At 38.2% G+C, this 21,882-nt stretch overlaps 1 protein-coding gene across 1 annotated transcript; it reads right to left on the bottom strand.

The window, feature by feature from the left end:
- Positions 1 to 221: 221 nt before the first annotated feature.
- Positions 222 to 21,462, bottom strand: Tctex1d1 (Tctex1 domain containing 1). Its single transcript, XM_013020571.1, has 4 exons — positions 21,347 to 21,462; positions 8,012 to 8,100; positions 1,538 to 1,662; positions 222 to 425 (listed from the first exon to the last, which is right to left on the bottom strand). Exons 1-4 carry the CDS (start codon positions 21,460 to 21,462, stop codon positions 222 to 224), a joined length of 534 nt encoding a protein of 177 aa, XP_012876025.1.
- Positions 21,463 to 21,882: the final 420 nt, after the last annotated feature.

Genomic DNA, 21,882 nt, shown 5'->3' with positions numbered 1-21,882 from the left:
ATGAAAACAGTCTATTACTGCTTTGGATAAACAAGATTCATTCTGGTGCTACCCTTCCCTCTTCCAATACTTACAAGCATTAAAAAAGAAAGTCCAAAGCCTTCCAGTTATTGAAATGTTAGTTTTGTTTCTTTCTTAAAGTTTATGGCAGTACAATATTTGTGTACATAGATACAGCCCATTTCATGAGTTAAAAGCATAAGAACTGTAGTTCCGTTCAGTCACTCAAGATAAACTGCATACACATTTGCAAGAGCAAAGAGAGAAGCATTTCTGAAAACATAGGATGAAACAGTATCACTTTTAGGATCCCAGAGACATCTGTTTCCAATAAGTAAGCTCTGACCGTTCAGTTGTCCAATGTGAATAATCACAACTAGCTTATACCGTGGAATCATTAATTCCTTGACTCGGGCTTTAATAACCTAGAAATTATAAAAAGAAAAAGAAAGGGGTTTTTGATTAGGTACATTGAAACTCAATAAACTCTGTCACAAATACTGTAGATTTAGTTTAAGAAAATAGCATGGCACATTATAGATACTTTCAGTGATTGCTGTAGAACTATAACTATGATTTCCTATAATTACTGCCCTTGTGAAGTAAGACATCCAGAGACAAAATGGTGAAGCCAGGAATAAAGTACACTTTCTAAGGGACATTAAACAGTTGTAACCCAGAGCACAGAGTTTATTATTGCTGTTACTGTTATTATTGTTGTTGTTAGTAGTGTGTGTGTGTGTGTGTGTGTGTGTGTGTGCTGGTACTAGGGACTGATCTCAGGGCACCGTCCCCTAGCTTTTTTGCTCAAGGCTGGTATCCTACCACTTTAGCCAAAGCTCTGCGTCTGGCTTTTTGCTGTTTAATTAGAGATAAGAGTCTCTTGGGGAAAAAAAGAGTCTCTTGGATTTGTCTGGTCCAGTTGGTTTTGTATCTCAATCCTCAGATCTCACTCTCCTGAGTAGCTGGAATGATAGCCACCAACACCAAATTCAAAGTACAGAATTTAATGTATTATTATGTTCTTTGAACATATCTAAAAATGGTTTTCTCTCAAAAATTTTTGATATTAGAATTATCCTGCTCTTGTTTATATTCTTCAGATTCCTGCAATATGACTAGTAATGAATGTTTATTAAAGGATTTGTTACAAAAACAAAAGTAAAGGAAACCACAACAAATTGCTCTACATTAATTGATAAAAATTCATTTGATGGCAAGGTTTACATGGTGAAGAGAAAATCAGTGATCAAAAATTATATCCTTTACAGGAGCTTTTTTTAGAAGTAGGAAGTTTTGTATAAATTTAATACAAAATACACACAAATAATTTACATAATGATTGTTTTAAACAAGGGCTTATTATAAACCACAGATAAGGCATATGAGCTAACAAATATTTTTACAAAATATAACTGTCAACAAGTACTAGAAAAATATTTCCTTCTAATAAGAAGTAGAATATGGATTGTGCTTTTAGTAAATATTGTAGTTTTGGTTAACAGTTTGGGCAAATCATACTTGTATACTCATGTACCTCAGCAATAGTTTTAGTCATCTGTTTGCAGAGCTCTGGTTCATAGTCTTCTTCTTGTAGATAGTTAGTCAGCACATCTTTCAAAATATGATTGACAGTGACCACAGGAAAATGTTTGGTAGGACCTGAAAACATACAAGAAATATCTTCAAACCACATCTACCCACTTCATAGGCTTATCAAAAGAATATTGAAACATGAAGAGATCTTCTGTTATTTGGTTAGCCTTTATTTAAGAAGAAAGTTGGGTGTCTAGTCAGGTACTCTGGGAGAAAATGAGTAGACAGTAGATGCAGGTATTCACCGGACTACTGAGGAAGTGATCAATTCTGTTTATCACTTCCTTCTCAATTTGAAGGCTCATTAATGAGTGCTTACCATACAATCTCAACACCTTTTCACCAGCTCCCTTGCTCTTTTAGCTCCCCTTCATTATACATACTGCAACTGGAGAAAATGCTTGAAGCCCTAATCTTCCAATGGCCATCCCCCTTAATGAGGCTCATGGTTTGGGTCCTAGACAATCTGTGGCTGCTCTTCCTACTACTAGATTTTCCTGCATGCATGCTGCTCTAGGCTCTTGGTCCCCATCTACCTATTGAAGGGTGTGCATGTGTCCTTGCTGTTGCTCTTGTCTTTCCAATGAAGCATCTGTTTTCTGAAAAATATTCGCCATGCTTCAAGTCTAGCTGGAATCTCTTTTTTTTTTTCAGGTAGTCTTCTACTTTCCCTAGGTTCCTAGGGGAAACCATCCCTCTCCTCACTCTCCCTATCACTATCCTGGCTGTTAATCCATTTGATAATAGCTAAGACATACCTGCATTTCTCTCTAGTAAAATGGCAAACAAGATTGGTTTTTCCTCTTTCAAGTCTAGTTCAATGCTGAAGGTATAGGAAATGTTTATTGTATGACTGAAATTAAGTTGAATTAAACATTCTCAGATCATGCCAATAATGAGCATGTAAATAATGGCTATGTTTTGTTAACTAGTTTTATGTGTCAGCCACTGTGATAAGCCCTTTACCTTTATTGATTTTACATAATCTTTCAGTAGGAAACTGAGGTGAGTCCCTCTTATCTTCATCTACAGGTAGAAAAATAGAGGTTTAAGCTCAAAATTAAACAGAGAGAGCAGAGCTAGGATGAACCTTGATTTCCTTGACTCTAAAATTTATATTCCCACTCACATTCTGATCAAAGCTTCAGATGAATCTGCTTTATCCTACATCCTAGAGTATTAGTATCTGCTAATATTATCCTTCTGCTTATCACCATGTCATTGTATGATTTGCATACATGCTCGGGCTCAATCATTGGAGAGTTGGTACAAAGGAAAGAAATGAAATCAAGAATTATTTTAATTTTAATAATATAATTTATTTTTAATAATATCTATTAATAGGGGCTTGTTTGTCATGACTATATCAGTCAATGTCTAAGGAAACATATGGCACACTACGTTAAGGAAATTCCAGGTGGATTTAATCAAAGGCCTCTTCCAGGAGATCTGAGTGGAACAGAGGAAATCACAGGGACATTTAGTTTCCTTTCACTAGGGGAACCTCTCATGTATTCAAGAGAGACGATCACTTATCAGTCTATGGACTATCAGTTCTACTCAATTCTGCTTACTCTAAATAAGCTCCTGGATACTTCTACTGTGTCACCTTCCTGTGGATCTTTTAGAGGATTTCTATTTGCAAATTCTTGTGAAATAAAGTCTAACTGAAGAAAATTTAAAATGATACCATTAACCTAGATTAAATTAAATAATTGTTACCCTTTTTGTTCTCATTCCTTCCTACCAAGCCCTCATAACAGATGATTTTATTTGACACAAAACATTCACAGGGAACTTAGCTCTGACTTGTAATAATGTATTTGTAGGTATGGTTCCCTTCAGAAAAGAGCCAGCTATGGGGCTGGGAAGGTGGCTCAGTGGTAGAGCGCTTGCCTTGCAAGCATGAAGCCTTGGGTTCGATTCCTCAGCACCACATAAACAGAAAAAGCTGGAAGTGGAGCTGTGGCTCAAGTGGTAGAGCGCTAGCCTTGAGCTGAAGAGCTGAGGGACAGAGCCCAGGCCCTGAGTTCAGGCCCCATGACCGGACTCCCCTCCCCCCGCCAAAAAAAAGAAAATAGCCAGATCCTCTAGTGTGGGTATTTTGTCTGCCTCATGCTCTTCCCTTCCATTTGGGACCAGCATTTTTTTGCTCTAGGAATTGATTCTTTTCCTCTTCTAGTCTTGGGGCTCTTTGGGATTCAGTACTGCCTCCTGTGAACACAGAACTTCATTGATTGGCTCAGAAAAGGCACTGCCACAGGCCAGGCCAATTAGAGTTCTTTGTTAGAATTTTTGTTTCAAACTGTAACCAGAAATAGAGGCGTCAGCCTCTCACTTGTTATGACCTATGTCCTGTAAGAATGCCAGAGGCTGTGTTTTTTCCATTATTGGAGGGAGGGCAGGGCACAGGGAAGGACGAAAGCTGTACACAGGTCAGTGATGGAAACAGAATCCTGGTGGCACTGGAGTCCTTGGTTCCAGGAGTTCCCATTGTCTAGCCACAAAAATGTCCTTTCTGTACTTTGCTTAGTTGTCATTTTTAACTTTCAGAGGCCAGATTCTATTTTGAAAGCTTTGAAATATATAAATGAAATTTTATTATCTCACTTCCTTGTGGCCTTTCCCCTTATGCATTCAGAATCATCCATTGCCTCTCTCAGATTCAAAGTGACAGCAAGTGTCTATGTTCAGCTTTTCACTTCTAATATAAACTCCTAAGGCTACCTCTCACAGGCAAATAATGCAAACAGTGAAGCTTTTCTTATCTTCTGTCTCTTTATTTTTGAAATAATATTTTCTTTAGGAGAAGAAAGATGGTTTAGAAATCAAAAGGCCGAGTCCTGAAGAATCAGGACAAAAAGTATATTAAAATAGATTTAAGAGGTAGTAGCTAAAGATAAGGTTACTTAACATACCTGTGCTTCAACTGCTTCATACTGTGGTAATATGAATTATTATGCATTTTCATGTTAGGATTACATGAAATGAAATACTAAAAATGTTTAGAATGGTATGTATAACATAATGAAACACTCATTAGATGTTTATTGTTATTAGTCTTGCTGCTGTTATTGCATTCTGAAGAAAAGCATGAGAGAATTCACCTTTCTTAGAAGGTAGCAAATGGGAGAAGATATAAGTAGAGGGACGGTGGGGCCCGCATTGTCAGGAAGGGTCCTGAGAGACTCACAAGTTTGGCCCAACATAACCTGACACTAGGGATAGGACTTGAGCCCTTCATGGAAGTTGAACTGTAGTACTTTCCCTCTCCCTCTCCCTCTTCCTCACCCTCTCTACATTTAGGATCTACTTTTCATCATTCTGGTTTCATTCTCAGGCAGCTTGTCTCAGTGTGACAAAAAGGGAGTCATCAGCCAGGCATTGGGCTCACACCTGTAATCCTAGCTACTCAGGAGGTTGAGAATCATGGTTCACAGCCAGGCCAGACAGGAAGTCTGTGAGGCTCCTGTCTCCAATGAACAACCATCAAGAGCCTGAAGTGGAGCTGTAATTCAAATGGTAGAGCACTAGTTTTGAGCAAAAATGCTCAGGTGTAGCACCCAGGCCCTGAGTTCAAGCCCCAGGAGCAGCAACATAAAATAAAAAGCCTATTTCTGAGCATCAGAGATCACCTAAGAGCTTTGGGGAACCATCTTTGTGTGTGTGTGTGTGTGTGTGTGTGTGTGTGTGTGTGTGTCCTAGAACTTGAACTCAAAGTCTGGGCACCGTCCCTAAACTTTTATGATCAACTCCAGTGCTCTACCACTTGAATCACAGTTGCACTTCTGGCTTTTTGGTAGTTAATTAAAAATAAAAGTCACACTGACTTTCCTGCCCAGGCTGGCTCTAAACTGCGACCTCTCAATCTCAGCCTCTTGAGTAGCTAGGATTACAGGAGTGAGCCACAAGCACCAGGCTAAAAGTAGGGTTTTAAATAATTAGGTACCACTTCAATCATAGCTTTGGAAAGGGGTCTGTGGAAAATTTATTCCATAATTAATAGGAAGTTACACTAATAGCATGAGATACCTTTATTTTCATAAGGTCTGTCGTGTTCAGTAGCAATAACAATGAACACAGACGCAATGTTAATGTATATTTTGCTTAATTCTCACAGCATCCCTGTGACATAGACTATTACTCTTATATTGACCGATGGAAAAACTAAGATTTGAGATGTTAATCACTTTGCACAAACTATTACTCAAATTCAGTTATATCAAAGCCACAGTTTCTATTTTCTTCCATATTCTTATTTATTGTTTTGTTGGTTATGGGACTTGAACTCAGGGCCTGAGCACTGTCCCTGAGCTTTTTCACTCAAGACTAGAGCTCTACTGCTTTAAGACACAGTGCCACTTCCAGTTTTCTGGTAATTAATTGGAGATAAGAGTCTCATGGACTTTTTTGCCCGGGCTGGCTTTGAATCATGATCCTTAGATTTCAGCCACCTGAGTAGCTAGGAGTACAGGCATGAGCCCCCGGTACCCAGCTTTCTTTCATACTCATTTCAGCAATTTATTAGTGATGAATATAAAATGTTTTATTAAAAATCTCCCTTCTTCAATTTCTCTTATTGCTCTAATTGACTACACTCATGTCTCATCCTCATTTTTGTTAGCTGTAATTACTTACATAAAGGAAGGACAGATATGCCACTTACTTGAGATTTATTTAGATGACAAACTACAATGAAAAAAATTAATTAAGCATGCTGTGTTGTCTTCACTAATTCCCCATTCCCCTTTTCTGGCTGGTGTTACATTATGAAAATCTGAAAAAGCCTTTATTACAGGCCCCTACAGTGCCCTTCATGGGCAAAATAAACCCCCAAACAAATAGAAGTAAAAATTCAGTTTTGATTAGGAATAAAACAGCTAAATGAATGCTTACAAATGTGAATAGTCAAACACAAAGGCCTTTCATCACAAAAGAATAATTCATACAAGCATTAAGAAAATATGCAACAATTTTATCCATAGTATGCTATTTTAACAATCACTTCATAGCAAGCTATTGTAACAATCTCTTCTCTAACTTGGCCAATAATAAGCACTTCTAAAACTTAGATGATTCAGTTAGAGTATTTGAAAATAAAAGTAAGTTGTGAAAATATAGCCTTATGAAGAAGAAACGTAAGGGATTATATTTCAACTGCTGTCAGTGATTAAAAACTTCTGATTGCAGTCTGAGTCGGGGAAAGCTTGACTCAAACACAGTTTGCCTGACTGAAAACTCTAAAGGCAGCCAGCTGAATTTAGGACTCAAATGATAACCTCAGGATTCAGTTTTTCTCTTAGTTTCAGGTGTGGGAGCAAGATGTCAGAAGCTACCATTGCCCTTACAAGGGTTTAGGTTCCATGGATTTCTCTGAGTCTTCAACAGGCCAAACACTTCCTGAATTTAATCTCAGAGAGTTGAGTGGGATTTTGATCAGGGTTTTTATGCTATCCCAGAATCAGGTACTTGTTCCATTTATGAAGGCAGTATCAGCTTCAGCAAAATGTTATGGGTCAGAAATGGTGATCAACAACTCCAAAAGAAATCTGGCAAGGCTACCAGAAAGCCTATAGAATACTGCATGAGAGAAATATTAGCTAACTACAAGCACCGTGGAAACACCAGAAAACTAATTAGAGAGCCTTGTAGTACATGTAGCATTGGGAATTACTGTAGAAAACTGGCCACAAGCCTAGTAAGCTGGAATAATCGTTTATAATTTTCTTTGGTTTAACAGCCACCAGTGGAATCACGTTGGCCCATGGAGTCTTTTCCTGCCCTTTGGTAAATCTCCATGGGATTTCTGCAGAACAGTAATTATATATGAATTGAGATAATAGTGGGCAAGTCCACATTTAGAAAAAACAAGTCTGTCTACAAAGAAGCATGAATGGGAAAAGATACCCACAGTGGACTGCACCTGGGAGAACAGGGGCAGGTGCAAAGATCTTTGTTTTCAAAAACTGAAAACCTCAATGGTAATAGATAAACATCTCTGTCAACAAGGGACTATGAATCATTTGCTGCTACATTAGTTTTTTGCTTCTTGTCACTATCAACAACATTGGTTGAGGTTTTGGGATAATACATCAACACTCTCCCTGTCTCTATCTTTTGGTTAACTCCTACATATGTTACATATGTAGCAATATAATAAGTCCACTCAGAAGTACCCAATAAAGTTCTTAATTCAATCATAGATTGTAGACATCTGTGTCACATGGAGAGCAATTTCTTGATCTTTAAGAAACCATGCTAAAGAAAAGCAAGCAGTGTGTGTTGTTAAAGAAAAGCAAGCATTGTGTGTTGCTCATACTAGGATTGAAAAAAATGATAGGTTATCTGGCGTCATTTGTATACATCAGTCAGCAAATTAGAAATCAAATACAAGGCCGAATGAAGAGTAACACACCTAACTGGTAGGTGTTTTCCATCTGAACTGTAAGGCGAGAGACCTCTTCACGCTGGCTCGGTTCATCCATATAAGACAGACTCACAGAGCTAAAAGCAATAGGAAAAACGCAGTTTAATCATGATTCTAGCAACAACAAAGCCCATAATATTGCTTGAAGACCATATTCTTACAAAGGTAACATTTTCCCTAAGAAATTTGCAGATTGAGACTTATATAAACATGGCAGTGATATATTTAAAGTCTTCACTTTAGAAATGGCAACAAGGGATGTTACCATCACTATAGTTAGGGGCAGGTCTCAGTGTAGTGGTTGAAGACCATTGCAGTTACGCAGGTCATCTGATTACCCACTAGCTGATGCGAGGCTGATCTATGTCTATGGGATAATGAAGTGTGTATTTCAAAAGCCATTGCCATCAGATCATTTAACACCCAGGTGTGTCTAAGCAGTTTTTAAAGTAGACAAAGCTCACAAGTGGGACTGGGGATATATAGGAAAAGAAATCTGCATAGAAATGGGGTATTATAGAAACCTCACTATGATTATATGATTTCACCAAATCCTCTTAGTATAAAAAAAGGGAGAAACTCACCTATACAGTGATAGAAACCACAATTTACCCAAGCAAAAAGTCACTAAACATCCATCAGCCCTTTCAACATGAGGAAAGAAGTGTGGCTTGGTCACCAAGGCAATATGAGTTCATGCAGGTGCTAAACAGGAGAGCCAAACAGAGGCCCTAATGTTCCTCCAGCACCTTCATTCAGCTTAGCTCAAAGAAAAGTCAACTGTAACTAATAGGTCTCAGAACTCTTTCCCCCAAGTTTTCTCCACCTGTGAAAATGGAAGTTACAACAGATGTCATTTCAAGGAGATGATAAAATAATATGTGTGTGTGCGTGGTGTGCACATATGTTCCCAGTGACTACTTTTCTAAATAGACAATGTTTTAGCTTTCATTAAATGTGTAGGAGACTTTTTTTCCATCTTTGTGATTATTCTGACCTCAACCCACTAAAGAGTTTACTAAGTTCTCTCTTTGGAATTGGTAAACTTCTTGAAAATTGATATTTGAAAAAAAATCATAGTCTGTAATTTTAAATCCATTAATGCAATACAATGTACAGGATGAATTAAAGTTTACCCCCTTGCTCCCCTCCCTCTCCCCAGTTCCAGAAAGCAACGCAAGAAATTTCCAGTGCCTTTATCTCGACAGATAGATTTCTGGGATTAGTGTTTGGGTCTTCTTTCTTAGAACACCTGCTTCCCTCAATTTTCTGTTGCTCTTTGAAGTAGCAACCAACCTACCCTGCCATAGTGGCTGCAGGTGTTGTGGGCAGTCCCAAAGACGACAATTGCGGCTTCAAAAGCCTAACCACATAGGCCCCTTGGTTCTGAGATAAGCCAAAGTGCCCTAGGATGGAGTCTGCTGCTTTTGACTTTGCAAACCATGTCACGTCAGCCTTCTCATTTGACCTTCACAACACCCTTCAACACAAGTGGAGGAGTCAATATTCTGCCAATTTTCGAGATGTAAGCAAAGAGGAAAAGGGCTTAACATTGCCCATGTATGAAAGGCAGACTTAGACTTCAGATACCAGTTTAACTTCCAGTGGAAAAGTATGACAGAATGAAAGTAGAGGCAAGACTACCTGGAATTAAATGTGCATGCTCAAACATACAGATGGTATTACTTCTTTTCAGGAATGAAAGTAGAGTTGGCACAAAGCTCATACTGGTTGGGTTTAGAAATCTAAGATAAAAAAAAACAAATGGAGATTTTTAAATAAGTAGTCCTTACTGTTGCTTTGTTCAAAGTTACTAAGGATGAATAACCCAGGCTCTTTACAACATCGTTGGTGTGAAATTGGCATCTAAAGGACATATAAGAAAACCCATGGGCCAGGTGCTGGTGCCTCATGCCTGTAACCCTAGCTACTCAGGAGGCTGAGATCTGAGAACTGAGCATCCAAGCCAAACCACAGGCAGGAAAGTCCATGAGACACTTATTTCCAATGAACCACCAAAAAGCCTAAAGTGGAGCTATGGCTCAAGTGATAGGTGCTAGCCTTGATCAAAAATGCTCAGGAATAGTGCCTAGGCCCTGGGTTCAAACACCAGAATTGCCACTAACAAACAAATAAACAAAACAGAGAAAGGAAAAGAATAGCAGCAGCAGCAGCAGCCCAAGGTGCCCATGGGATAAAGACTGATGTGCAAAGAAAAAGTTTTACGGGCTGCTTTTTTACCCTAGAATTATTGAAGGTAATTTTGTTCAGTGTCTTTTTATTTCTACAGTAATTGTGTAAACAAGGAAGAACACTGTAAAAAAACAAACAAGTCACACATGAAAGTAGAAAGGAAAACTACAAAATAAAATATTCACTAACTCTAGTGGTTACTTAACTATGGTTAACATTTTAAAACGTCTTTACATAGGAGATCATTGCATATATAATATTTTTTCCCCTTTGAAAGGCATCACAGAAAATTTTCCATGTTGATAAAGGGTAGTCAATAGTCATATTTTTTTTTGTGAAAATACCATACAGAGGGGTTACAATTACATGGGCAAGGTAATGAGTGCATTTCTTATCAAGCATTACTGCCTCCTCCTTTGTTTCCCCTTCCCATCCCTTCCCATCTCCCCCCACCCACTCCCCTACCTCCCCACCCCTCCCACTCCCGTGCCAAAGATGTATAGTTCATTTTCGACAATGGCCATATTTTGAAACCACTTTTTGTTCCCCGGTACTGGAAATGGAACCCAGATCTTAGTGCATGCTAGGCAAGTGCTCCCCTGGAGTGACACCCCAACCCTAAAGCCATATTTTTTAACCATCAGGACAGTACTACTTAATATATGAGAATTCTGCATTTTATTTAACAGTTTGCTCTCCAGGCCACTTAGATTATTTCCAGCATCCCAGTATTTTAATGAAATGTATGGTAAGTACTGTGGCAAAGATTGACATTGTCTTTCCAGAGTTGGTTGGGTAACAGAAGCTTAAATCTGTGGGAACATTTCTGTGTAAAATAAGGGAACATTCCCAGTCTCCTGTTGGACTGGTATAGCTATATGGCTTATGAACCAGTTAGCTAGAGATGGAATTGATGGGTAGATATATTGAGAAAACTTTTTCAAAAACAAACAAACAATTAAAAAAAAAACCAAACCACAAAACACGGCAATTTAACCAAAAGGAAACTAGAATGAAGGTATGATGCCAAGAGCTCTGCTTCTGGGATCTTGAGATGACCTCAGACACCTGGATGCCCTGACCTTGATCTGCCTTCCTCCAGACTTCTTTCATTTAGGAGAAAAGTACAGTTGTATGTTGCTTAGACAACTCATTTGGTTTCTTTTTCTTAATTAGAACATTGTAAGAAACTTTAGGTATAACTGATAAGGGTTCTAACAGAACAAATTTTATTATTTAAAAGTGAAATGTTATAAGCAATAGAATATGAAACTTGATGTTAGTTTTGTGGAGGAGAGGAGGCTTTGACGAATAGGATTTTGGATATTTTGCTGCAAACCTAGTAGCTGTTATCATGCAGAAGGAAAATGTTTGCTTAGTCTATTGCTTCCTGCACCTTGAAAGACTAGCAGTGTCTCTATCCAGACTCTTAACTTCTAACTTCTCTAACTTCTAATGGAAGACTACATTTTAAACTTATTTATAGTCCTAGTGCCTCTTGAGTGTGGTGAGAGATCCCTAGGCCTCATACCTACTAAGTAAGCACTTTGCTACTGAGTGCTATTAAGCACTTTGCATAGCCTCACTTATTTATGTTTTTTAAAAAATAAAATTCTAGAAATAGGGAAGTGGCTCAAGTGGTAGAGTACCAGCTATAAGTGAAAAAGCTAAGGAAAACAGTAAGGCCCTGAGTTCAAATCCCAAAGAAATAATAAATACCAAGATTTGATAGATCTCACATTAGCATGAGATGGGTTGGAAAGTCAAAGGGAAGAGAACAATAGCTAAGTATAAAAAAGTAAGATAGTACTTGAAAAAAGACAAAAGAGATGAAAATACTAAAAATGTAAGATGAGTATGTATTCTTAAGCTAAATATGGTCTTGGTAGGATTTTAGTAATTTAAGAGTTCTTATTAAATTAAATTAATTATTTACTATTGTAAGTTTTTTATTGTGAAAATACTGTATAGAGGGGTTACAGTTACATGAGCAAGGTAATGAGTATATTTCTTATCAAGCAGTGTTGCCTCCTCCTTTGTTTTCCCCCTACCATCCCTTCCCTCCCAACTCCTCAAGAAGGAATTAGAAATTTTAGATCACTGGTTTAGAAACATTCAAACATATTTTCTATTTATTAATGAGCAGCTTTATTTAAGACTAGTCATCAAAGAAAAGGATATAGCTGGGCACTAGTGGCTCACGCGTATAATCCTAGATAATAAGGAGGATGAGATCTGAGGATCACAATTCAAAGCCAGCCCGGTAGGAAAATCTGTGAGACTCTTATTTCCAATAAACCACCAGAAAACTGGAAGTGGCACTGCCACTCAAGTGGTAGAGTGCTAGCCTTGAGCTGAAGAGCTCAGGGATAGCGCCCAGGCTGAGTTCAAGTCCCACAACTGACAAAAAAAAAAAAAAAGGAAAAAGAAAAGCAACATTTATAATGTTAACTACCAGAGAGCACTGATAGTGCTCAATTGACTTATTGAGTATGTATCATAACATTGTAAATGTAATTAGACGTTCCAATGATAATTCTTCTAGACAAATGATCTCATTGCAAACAGAATGCTATAGTCAACTCTATGTGTTTGTTTGCTTATCTATTCATTTATTTGCCAGTCCTGGTGCTTGAACTCTTGGCTTAGGTGCTGACCCTGAGCTTCTTTTTGCTGAAGGCTAGCACTCTATCACTTGAGCCACAGTGCCACTTCTGGCTTTTTTCTGAGTAGTTTATTAGAGATAAGAGTCTCACAGACTTTCTTGCTTGGGCTGGCTTTTAACCATGATACCTAGATCTTAGTTTCCTGAGTAGCTGGGATTACAGGTGTGAATCACTAGCAGCCAGATTCAATTTTATTTTTTAAAATGTGCTCTCAGCCTGTTGATGTTTATGAAAGAAAAGGTTTCAATTGATAAAATATGTCCAAGGCAGGTATAATGTTTTAGAAAGGCAAGTGAATTAAAAATAATGCATGCTGGGTACCTGTGGCTCACTACTGTAATCCTAGCTACTCAGGAGATTGAGATCTGTAGATCACAGTTAGTTCAAAGCCAACCTCGGGAGACAAATCCCCAGAGACCCTTATCTTCAATTAACCAACAAAAATTAAGGAGGTATGGCTCAAGTGGTAAAGTGCCAGCCTTCAGCCAAAAAGCTAAGCAAGAAGAAACACTCTGAGGTTAAGCCCTAGCACCTGAACTGTAACAGCAAAGTAATGGAGACAAACTGAAAGTCTGGTATAAACTGGTGAAAATATTGAACAAATTAATGTATTCCAGGGAAAAAGAATAACCGTGAACAAATTTAATGCACATTTTCCATTGGAACTCATAAATCTCACATAAATTTTAGTTAATATTTGGGATTTCAGGAACAATTGCTGAGGAGAGAGTTGGAATTCGTTTTTATGAAGAAAGAGCTACTGTCAAAAACAACCAGAGTGTTGGCTAGTGAGTCATTTGCGAAAATTACTTTTTAAACTCAACAGAAAATATTCTTTCTTGAACAATACAATTGGCTGATATGATTGTCATTGAATTACTGGAAAATTCTTTTTTCTTTGGTGATATTAGACTTTGCTCTGTTATTTGAACCACAACTTTAATCCTTTTCACAAATGACTCACTAGCCAATTCAGTGTTATCTCTTTAAGGGATAAATCCATAATATCATCTATCTTACCCATGGCATTAGCTGTAAACTCCATTGCAGATATATCATTTGTAATTCGTGAAAAAAATACTCCCACCACAGTTAGTTTAGGGTATAATACGTGAGCCATGAGGAGGGTAAGATGTGCATGGAAGCTCTACTTCGCGTTCAACAGTTTGGTAACCTAAAACTATTGTAAGAAAATGTGAATTAATTTTGTAAAAATTACTTGAAAATGAAAAAAAATAGAAAGACACCATGTCTTCTTTCCTTCAAATGGGAAGAGGAATCTAAAGGGGCCTGACCCACCAGAGCAAGATAAAAATCTCTCCTGGTCGAGTCAGGCACTGAAGATTCCCTAGTATATTTCCATTGTTCTGAGAAACAAATCCAAAGACTTTCATGTGTCTCCAGACTCCAGATGTGCGCTTTTGGCTGGCTCCCCAATCTCATTCTATGCCCTCCTCGTTTGTGTTACTCCCTCTGCCCTAAACATTGGCCTCGCTAGTCTTACCACTTTTGTCTCGGCTCAAATGTGACTTCCCCAGAGAGACAGCCTTCTGAAAACCCTAATAAAGTAGCACTTCTCATTTCTATTGCTCTAAACTCATGTGGCTGTATTTCAGAAAAAGAGCTGCTAGGGACTCCAGCTTTAGAAAATCTTTACAAAAACATGCCTGCTCTGAAAATCTGGAGAGCCAAGCAAGTTTTAGAGGACTTCTCCAGTGTCGATTTGCCTCACCTGATCTGATTGGAAGGGAGCAAGGGTTGGTTGGTGGAGACAACATATTACTGCCTGGGACAGACCCTGGTCACTTTCCCTTCCTTTTTACTCTTTTATTTTGTGGCACTTGTTCCTATATGGTGTTCCTAATTGTTTACTTAACGGATTGAATGATGCTCTGCCATAACCAGGAGGTCAGAGAACTTGTCTACTGTTGTCACTGTTGAATTCTAAGTGTTAAAATGTTAACCAGCATGTTTAAGAACTCAGATATTTGTGCAAGACCGCAGTAGCCCTGTTAGAAAAGGATCACAAATAGCAGGATAAGTGTCCATGCTGTGTATATACTTTCTGGGCTAGGGTTAGATGCAGAGTGCACGGTCTACCAGTGTTGCCCCTCTCTCCAACTTGCCTTAAGACAGAGGCCTAATGACTTCCTTGCAAGACTTGAGCAGCATTTAAACACAAACACTACAAAATTAGCATTATGATTTTCTAACGCATTTGTCTCAAAACAAGATACCCTACAACTTAGACTCTACTAAAATTTCCCAATTCTTGACCAGTATAACTCTTTCTTAAAAATAATTGACTCTTTTGCAATTATATATATAAAAAAAACAATACCCAGAGGAAGTGCCAATGTCATAGCTGGCTGACACTGAAAATGTAGCCAATTGCTTTCTCTCATGATTGCTGAGGACGATGTGGCTTAGAACCCAGGCATCCAGGAGCTTCAATGGAAGTTTCATCAGCTGTTGCTGACCATCACTTCCCCTTTGTTTGGATGAGATACTCTCTGTGATACTCACTCTGGATACTAACTCTAGTCTATCTGCATTCAAAACTACTGTGCTGTGTGTTTTGATTAGTTGCAGAAGATAGGCAAATCTTTTAAAAATGTTAGGACATGTTTATTCTTTTATGAACTTCAATTTTCTCAAAAAATATCTTGGAAATTTGCGTGCTGACTAATCTCTAAATTATACAGAATAAAAGGCGTGTCTTATTGTTATGATTGTCTGAGACAGAAAAAATAATATCAATTAAATCTCACCAGATGCCATAACATCTAATTATCATGAGGAAAGAATCCTCTGTGTAAGTGTGTATGTATGTGTGTGTATGTGTGTATGTGTGTGAATGCAGGTATCAGGGCTTGAACTCAGGGCTTTATACTTTTCTTAGCCTCTCTCTCTCTCTCTTTCTCTATTTCTTTCTTTTCTTCTTTTTTTTGGTGTTCAAGGCTAGCAATAGGCCACATGAGCCACACTTCAAGCTTTATTTTCTGGTTAATTGGAGTCAAGTCTCTCAGATTTGTCTGCACAGGCTGACAGATTCGTCTGCACAGGCTGAGTGTGAACTTTGTTTTTCAGATCTCAGCCTCCAGAGTAGCTCAGATTATAGGCATGAGCCATAGGCACCTGGATAAGAATCATTTTATTTCAGGCGTTTCATTTCTATCGATCTAGATTTTTCTCCCTCTGTTCCCCACTTCTCTTTCTCATTCTTTCCTCCCTCCCTCCCTTTGCTTTCTTCCTTCTCTTTCTTCATACCTAACAACTATGTATATTTGTACACCAAGTGATATTTTGATGTATTGATGTAATATTCGAGTGGAAGTAGTCATATGTACCTCTTCAGACATTTATCAGATTTGTTTGTGGTGAAAACATTTAAAATCCTTTCTCCAGTCTATTTGTTTTTAAAAACATACAGTGAATTACTATGCACCTAGGCGTTGGGAAGGGGTGGTAAGAGGTAATATTTTTATGCATAAATAGCCTTAGAGACATTAAAGGAGGAGATTGGAAACTTTGAAAGTACCATCTTTTCCTTTGAACAGTAGGAAGAAACGTCTAGAAGTATCTATTCTATTGGTATCCCTGGAGGTGGGTGGGGCCTATGGAGAGCGGGGAAGGAGAAGCTGTTACTAAAGTCATGTGCTGCCGCCCAATGGACAGACTTAGCAATGCAGAGAGGAGGGGGGGAGAAAGAGGAGAGAGGAGAGAGAGAGAGGAGAGAGGAGAGGAGAGAGGGAGAGGGAGAGAGGGAAGGAGAGACGGGGAGGAAGGGAGGGAGGGAGGGAGGGAAGGAGGGAAGGAGAGCTTCCAATTCTATATTTGTACATTTATTCTTAAAAATTTCTTTCAGCAAGTATTTATTGTCCATAGTGCATCATACAAAGTAATGCAAGATAAACTAGACTCCTTGTTACTTAAGAAACAGATGCAGAATAGTAGATAAAAATAGGCTTAGAAACTTTCTTATTATGGAATTTCCCACTTAAGAACATCTATTGATTTTTCTTTTCAATCTTGTGCTTAAGAGCAAAAGCACATCCATATTTTCTCCATATGTAGTAGCATTATTTGTCTGGAAAGACAGTTTAATTTTGGGACTATTTAATTGAGATGGATTTTAAATTTGGTGTTAAGATATTTTACTTACTTTATGGACCCTGACTTACTAATAAGAGTATGATGTAGTGGAGAGAAAAGTCAAGGTAACTCTAAGAATTGAGAAATAAGACAAAAAATGAAAAAAAATTCTACAGCCTTGTGGGATCTATTTGTCACGAGTGGAGTTGATTCTGAAAGACACAGCATAAATCCTATATCCTGTGAAAAGCTTAGCTCCAGTATATTTGAAAAATTCTCAGATTGGTGATTGACAAAATACAATTTGGGGTTATAAATAGAAGATCAGAATTAGTGTCAGAAGAATAGTAGGCTCAAAATCATGTATAAGGAGAAAGGGAGATGATGATCCTTAAGGCTATTGAGTAAAAGCTGTAGGGAAGTTCTGAGGTGAGTGCACAGCCTTGAAGCTCCATTACCTTCTGCAATCTGCACCAGAGAGGTGATGCTGGCTGTGAGTGCACCATGGCTCTGGCTTAGCAGAATGTGTTCCCAACACAAGTGAAGCTGTTCTTTTATCTTTAGCTGCACAATAGGACTTTCCAGCAAGAACGCAAAAGTGTAACTTGTATTAGACACTTGAACAAACACTTTAGTACTTGCTGTCTATACAGCTTATGCCTACAAAATGAAAACCATGGGTGTAATGCATATAGAAGGCTGTGCCAGGCTTGAAAAGGCTTTTATTTTATTGCCAGTCCTGGGGCTTGAACTCAGGGTCTGGGTGCTGTCCCTGAGCTTCTTTGCTCAGGGCTAGCACTCTACCACTTGAGCCACAGCGCCACTTCCAGCTTTTTCTCTGTATGTGGTCTTGAGGAATTGAACCCCAGGGCCTCATGCATGCTAGGCAAGTGTTCTACCACTAGGCCACATTCCCAGCCTAGAAGGCAGTCAGTCTAGCATGTTGGTGAGCAAAACAACTTGCTTGTTCAGGAATTCATGCAACATAATTATTTATTCAATGGTCTAAGCATACATATTGAAGGGACAACTCTGTGTCAGGCATCGTTCTAAGTTTTTCAGATCAAACACCAGGAAAAAAATTAACTAAGGTCTTTGTGGTGCTAGAACTTATATCTTTGTGAGGGAAGGAAACAAATAGAACCACTATAGACACTGAAATAGGCAATATAAACAGCTGATGAAATAGTAAAAACATAGTAAATAGTAAGATAATAACAGATAGATGCTATATGAGGAAATGAGCACTGAAGTGAAAAGGAAAGATGGAGCAGGTTAAGGGAGTTTGTAGGGGGCTGAGGGAGAAAGGAGACTAAGGGCACTTACACATAAAGTGGTCAAGATTGGCTTTTTGTGAACTACAAAGAACTGAATTTTCTAAACATTGTTAGATTTCTTTGATGAATCGCAAGTTTTTATTGTAGATTGTCTTGCAACTATCTGGTACTATTCTTTTATGCTTTTCCATTGATAGGTGCAAAATGGTACCTTCTTTTAACTTGTACTATCTATTTTTTAAATGGAACTAAGGTTTCGGCTCAGTACCTTCCATTTGTTAGGCATATATTTTAATATTCGAGGCATGCCCCTGACCCCATTTTTCTGGTTTCAAGTACACTTGGATATTTCTTCCTATTCTGTTTAGTCTAGTGGGCTTTGCTTCTGAACACTGCTATTGTCTTTAATATTTATTTATTTATTTATGCTGGTCTTGGGCTTGAACTCTGAGGTTGAACTCCGGAGCTTCCCCCCTCCCTTCTTCTCAAGGCTAGCACTGAGCCACTTGAGCCACTTCTCCATTTCCTGGTTTTTTGGTAGTTAATTGAAGATGAGAATCTCAGAGACTTTCTGCCTGGGATGACTTTGAACCTATATCCTTATGTCTCAGCCTTTTGAGTAGCTACGGTAAAAGGCATAAGTATGATACCAGTGCCTGGCTCATTTATTTATTTATTTATTTTGTCAGTTGTGGGGCCTGAACTCTGGGCCTGGGCGCTGTCCCTCAGCTCTTCATCTCAAGGCTAGCACTCTACCACTTGAGCCCACAGCGCCACTGCTGGCTTTTTCTGCTTATGTGGTGCTAAGGAATCAAATCCAGAGCCTCATGCATGCAAGGTAAGCTACCACTGAGCTACCTTCCCAGCCCATATTTTTAAATGATATTCTTTCTTTTTAAAAAATGTTTAGCATGAAAACTTTTTAAAAGTATGTATCTCCTACTGCTTAATAAGGTGTCTATTATGTACTTTGTTAAACAGATGTGCTCAGTTTAATTACAGTTATAGCTATCAGTTTTTTGCCTTATGGTTTGAGTTTTCATGTTGGGAACTAATTTAAGATACTTTTACTTACTTCTCAAACATGAAAGATTATCCCATGATTTCCTCTATTGGCTTTATAGCTTTCTAGACTGCAATCTCCCATCTCCAGTGAAGTCACTCAAATAGTACAAAGTAAGAGACCAACTAAATTTTCCTCTAGAAGTGAACCAGTTTTCTCCAACACAATCCTCTAATCCCCTCCCCATCATACCCAAATTTATAAGAATAAATTAGAACTAACAGAAATACCTTCTGTGTTTAACTCAGAGGGTTTTATAAGAATCACATAGATATTAAATGTGAACTTGCTTAATAATCTGTGAAACACACCATTAGTGAATACTACGGTTTAAGTTAGATGCATGGCGGTTTCTGTTTTCCAAGGGTTTTTTTTTGCTTTGTAAGGAAAGTTGTGTCTGAGTTAGCTCTTATTGGTGCTTTAATTGGAGGTAGACACCTTATCCCCAGCTCTGATCTCCTAACATCTGGCCTTATTCCTCAGGTATTAAATGAGGGATATGTGGCAACATCAGTTTTAATTCCTGTTAGTAGCTTGATGCTGGAATCACAGGATAAACCCATCACATTTAAAGTGCTTGTTACTCTGTCTATTCCACCAGATTGCAAGGTTCATGCAAGCAAGGCCTGTTTCTGTGTGGTTCAAAAATAGCTCAAAAGAATTCATGAGTCCAGTCCTTTGCAATTTGGTCACTTTTACTAAATGACCCAAGCAACTGTGTAAAGGAAGTACTGAATAGCCCAATTAATAGAAAGGCTGATCTTCTCTAGGTTAGAACCCTACAGTTATTCATATTCATATACTCAACATAGAGTCTAACAATTGGAACAGGGTAGTAGCTCACTAAATTATGAGTAACTAAGTGGGGGAAAAGCCCATATAGTGAGAATGACCTAGTAGGTTCAGTGTTGTCAGCAGACTTATGGGGAGAGGGTTGGCATCCACACTGAAAGTTCTGAATACATGATATCATTTCAATTTTCATTCGAGGCAAAAGAGAGACCATTCAGTCAGTCTCTAGCCTTTGTCATGACCTACAAGTGGAACTATTCTCTTCAGAGTTTGGGTATTATGTTGTATCATTCTGGGAAAGTAACTTGACCTCCTGGCTTCTGTTTCCATCTTAGAAACATGAGAGAAGCACATCTGTTCAACACTGCTCAGAGCCTGCCAAAGGCTGAACCTCCAGTACCTGTCATTGGAAATACCTGCTCGCATCCACCAATGAGAAACAGAAATAGAACTCAGAAAGGGGTGGGCTTGGAGGCGAAAGTTGTAGCATCAACTATTCTCCCACTTTTCCTTTCACATATGCTGGGATTTTTTTTTACTCCTTTATATTCAATTTTCTGTCTGTAACTGAGAGTGTTTTTATTTGTAATCACAAACTTCCAGGGCTGGACAGTAGATTTATAAGTAAATACATGACTGTACTTTGAGCACAGGAAGGTTTTATTTTCACAATTCTAATGATTTCAGTTGTTCTGTTTTATAAACCACAGCAACTCTTGTTGCCCAAAACATGGGGTATCACACCACACCCTTCAATCCTGTGGAGATTGTTGACAAGGGAAGCCCATCATAAATTAATCAGCTGCTGCATCAGGTAATTTGTTTTGTGCAGTCAAAATGATATGTCATACAAGTATTAAAGATTGATACATCTCTTTAGGAGAGAGCAAAAGGGATAGGTAGCAAAAGCCAAAAAAATGTAACTTATAAAGTATTGGCCCAGGAATTATACTGCAACAACCTGCAAAGAGTTATCATATAATGAGAAGGAAAGAATGTCCTTAATATATATATATATGCATATATGTATATATAAACGCCCTTTAAGGGTGTTCTTTCTTTTTCATATATATATATATATATATATATATATATATATATATATATATACACGGGCTGGTACTGCCCATTTTCTCTCCTATTATGCCTCTAAAGAAATGTTTTATTTTTTCTTCCTGCTAAATATTATGAGCCTGTTGAGCCAATAAGTGAAGTCATCAGATATTGAGTTACTCACTCTTTGGTTTGTCCATGTATGCTCTTCCTCTGAAATTCATGTCTTCTTAGAGAGGACAGGCTCCCGCTTTTCTTCAGGGAGCGAGCAGCTGTGTCTTTCATAGGGTCAGACATCATCCTATTTTGTGGAAGAATTTGTACAGTAGCAAAAGAAAGACCTGAAAAATCTTTTTAGCTTTAGAAGTGCATCTCCAATAAAGCACATGGGTACTTTTTTCTCTCTTTTTCAAATGGGGCCATGGGGCTTCCTCAAGAGGAGAGCTTATACAGGGTATAAGCTGTGGTCAGTATAACTGGAAATATGATACACCTGAGCACTTTTCTTTATGCAGTAGTATATATAATCACACAAGCAGGTATTGGACGCTTGAAAAAAATGCCTAATGCTCCAAGAGGGACGAAGTGAGAAAAGATAGCTGCGGGTGGAGGAAAGACACTCTTTCATCTACTACAGAAAACAGTATTTTTAGCACCCTCCATACTGAATTGTTGTACAAGTTAGCTGTTTACTGTTTACTGTTGCTCCATAAAATTTGG

Source organism: Dipodomys ordii, unplaced genomic scaffold (assembly GCF_000151885.1).
Source record: "Dipodomys ordii isolate 6190 unplaced genomic scaffold, Dord_2.0 Scaffold51, whole genome shotgun sequence".
Taxonomy (NCBI): Eukaryota; Metazoa; Chordata; class Mammalia; order Rodentia; family Heteromyidae; genus Dipodomys; species Dipodomys ordii.
Note: the sequence above shows the minus strand (reverse complement) of the source record. Positions and strands in the feature narration are given on the sequence as shown.

Coding starts and splice junctions, on each gene's coding strand:
- Tctex1d1 (XM_013020571.1), bottom strand. CDS start 21,462: ATGATGTCTGACCCTATGAAAGACACAGCTGCTCGCTCCCTGAAGAAA. Junction 1,663..8,011: donor GGAAAACACCTACCAGTTAG/GTGTGTTACTCT, acceptor GTATGTTTTCAG/GTCCTACCAAACATTTTCCT. Junction 426..1,537: donor TGACTAAAACTATTGCTGAG/GTACATGAGTAT, acceptor TATAATTTCTAG/GTTATTAAAGCCCGAGTCAA.